Here is a 3,099-nt window from a genome sequence, read left to right as displayed (position 1 = left end):
CCCCACCTTTCCCCTCTCACAATTGTTTACATCATTCCTACATCTGGGATCTTGTTTTTTGGTAATCCAGGAAACAAGGAGAGAATAAGTTTGAGTTTTAGGAATAGATATTTTTTTTAAATATAGAAAAGATGGGTAGATGGGCCCTGTTCCCTTCCAGTGCCTTGGGTTTGATGGAGGCAAGGCACCTGTAGTTATAAAAGATCAAGAACCAACAGACTTTGGGAGGCTTTGAATGCAGGCTGAGCTGTTGCAGAGCACAGGGACCCAATGTAGGCAAGGATCCCCTTCTTCCCACCCCCGCATGGAATGCAGCAATACTCTGCCACCCTGAGGACAAATCCTTTGAAAACAGACAGTTGACCTCTACGATACAGAAACTGGAAATACCATTATGGACAGTGGGAATGGCATAACTCTGCCAAGTGGATTTTCGGGCATGCAATATGACAAGTGGAGCTGGAACAGGTGGGGAGGAAGAAAGAACAGGGCATATTTCCAGTGGTGATAGCCATTGACAGGCATGTTATCTGTGGTCACTGCTTAGAGATTCAAGCGAGGCATCCCTGGGAACACCTACTAGAATCGGAAGAATGCCTTGAGCAGGGTCAGCTTTACTAAGTGAGCCATCAAACGACCATAATTTGATCATTACAAATAAATATAATCTAAATATTGAATTCCAATTGATGATGTAATTCTGGAGTGCATAGGAGTGAAGAGTATTATGCTGATGTCTGCAACTCACCTTGAAATAAATGAAAAACTAAGGTGAGTTGATAGGTGAATTTATGGATGAATAAATTAACAGATAGATTATATCTATGTAATGAAGTAAGTATAGCAAAACATTAGCAGCTACAGATTCTAAGTACTGAGTATGTGGAGTTCACTATATATTACTTTTAACATTTCTATATGATGGAAAAATTTCATTACACATTTTGCCAAAAAATGTAATCTTGTTTTATAATCACAGACCCGTGAGATGTACCACATCTAGATTGCACAGGATTTAATTTTCAGGTCCTTTTGTCATTTGTCCCAAGAGTTGAAGCCCTCACTCCAATCTCTTCTCAGGCTGCATTTATTTTCCTTTTCTCCCTTCGTCTCCCTGGACCTAAAAGTTCTGGGTCTTTTTTATGCCTTGTCCCATAATATATTCATTTAAACATTGAGCACGCTATAAATAATGAGTGTCCAGAATGCTGGCACCACAGAGTAGGTGGTTCTCAGGATTTTCCAAGTTTGGAGACGGTTAGAACAACCTGACTCTATGGAGAATTCTTCTCAGGGCCCCCTTCACCTCCTGGTTCCTCAGGCTGTAGATGAGGGGGTTCGACATGGGGATCACTGTCGTGTAGAACACAGACACCACTCGGTCCCCCTCCGAGGACCGGCCCGAGTTATCTCGCAGGTACATGAAGATGAGGGTGCCAAAGAAGAGGGTCACAGCAGTGAGGTGGGAGGCGCAGGTGGAGAAGGTCTTGGCCCGGCCTCCAGCCGAGGGGATCCGCAGAATGGCCACAACGATGAACAGGTAGGACACCACGATCACCGCCATGCAGGCAGGGATGACGAAAACGGCGAACACAATAATCACCACTTCCTGGGTGTAGCTCTCCCCACAGGTCACCTTTAAAAGAGGAGGGAGGTCACAGAAAATGAAGTCCAGCTCATTGCTTCCGCAGAAGGAGAGCGTGAAGGCTGAGACCGTCCGCACCAGGGCACTCAGGAGACCGGCGACATAAGCCCCAGCCACAAAGCGCAGACAGGCCTCCTGCGTGACGATGCTGGCGTAGAGCAGCGGCTGGCACACCGCCGCGTAGCGGTCGTAGGCCATGAGGGCCAGCACGTAGCAGTCGATGGAGCCAAAGAAGGTGAACAGGAAGAACTGCGCCGCACAGCGCGAGTAGGACAGCGCTGCCCCGTGCTCCCACAGCACGGCCAGCGTCTGAGGGACGGTGACAGACGAGTAGCAGATGTCCGTGAGGGAGAGGTGACTCAGAAGGAAGTACATCGGGCTGTGGAGGTGGCGATCCATGCGGATCAGGATGATCATCCCCAGGTTCCCCAGTAAGGTGACGAGATAGATGATCAAAAAGAGGAGGAAGAGAGGGAGGAGTGCCCACTCGGGACATTCGGTGAACGCGACAAGGACGAACTCGGTCACCAAGGTGAGGTTCGTCTCTGCCATGAGCCAGTGGTACCTGAGAGGGCCGGGATGGCAGGCAGGTTAGGAAGCTGCACCTAAGATTTACCTGTATTTCTAGTTTACATTTACCTAGCATGTCCTATGGGCAAGATAGGCCAGGTGCTAAGTGCAGCTTCAGAGATGACTGATCTTAGCTCCTGCCTTCAAGGGAGTTCTGTGACATTGTCATCTCAGTATGGCAAGAAACAGACACAGGTGATCCTTTTCAGACCAGGGGGCATATTCTCCCACCTCTCTGGCCAAGTCACCAAACTCTGAGCCAAATCTTCCCTGTGGCTCCGGTAGGCGTGGATACGTGTGCTCCCACCTGCCGTGGGACTATCCATCCCCAGACTCTGTCTCTTTTCTCCACAACTACAGCTCTTCCCTGATTTCAAACCCTCATTATCTCTTGCCTGGATTACAACAACGGCGGTGGAACTAACTGCTCCCACTGCCTTCAGATCTGCTTCTTGCCAATTCTTGCTCCTCCCTGTGGCCAGCGTGATAATTCTCAGACTTTAATTTAATCACGTTCTCATCCTCCTGTTAAACATCCTGCCATGGTGCCCCATCGCAGACAGAATATTATTTAGACTCCTCGGCATGCTGGGAATGGGAATGCCTTCTGTAAGAGCTCCCTTGCTCACTTCCTCCACCGCCACACCTCAGCCTCCCTCATGTCTCTCCAGCCATCCTGAATTGTTGGCGGCTTCTCTCATGCCCCCATGTTCTCTCACATTCCTGCACTTTCAGCAGGACACCTCTTCTGCCTGGAATGCCTTCCCTTTCCCATCCCAAAGGTCCTTCCCAACTCCTACCCTACCTCCAAACCTCAGCTCGGCTTGAGCTTCCTGGAGGAAGTCTCTCTTGAGTCTGCCTTCCCCAGTCAGAGGATGTGCCCC

General features: G+C 49.2%; 1 protein-coding gene across 1 annotated transcript; it reads right to left on the bottom strand.

Annotated features, from left to right (window-relative positions):
• Nucleotides 1–1,258: 1,258 nt before the first annotated feature.
• Nucleotides 1,259–2,197, bottom strand: LOC138384990 (olfactory receptor 9Q1-like). The gene has a single exon (XM_069470627.1). The coding sequence runs from the start codon at nt 2,195–2,197 to the stop codon at nt 1,259–1,261; it is 939 nt and encodes a 312-aa protein (XP_069326728.1).
• Nucleotides 2,198–3,099: the final 902 nt, after the last annotated feature.

The sequence above is a fragment of the Eulemur rufifrons genome, chromosome 6 (assembly GCF_041146395.1).
Source record: "Eulemur rufifrons isolate Redbay chromosome 6, OSU_ERuf_1, whole genome shotgun sequence".
NCBI classification, from domain to species: Eukaryota; Metazoa; Chordata; class Mammalia; order Primates; family Lemuridae; genus Eulemur; species Eulemur rufifrons.
This window is presented reverse-complemented; position numbering and strand designations above follow the sequence as displayed.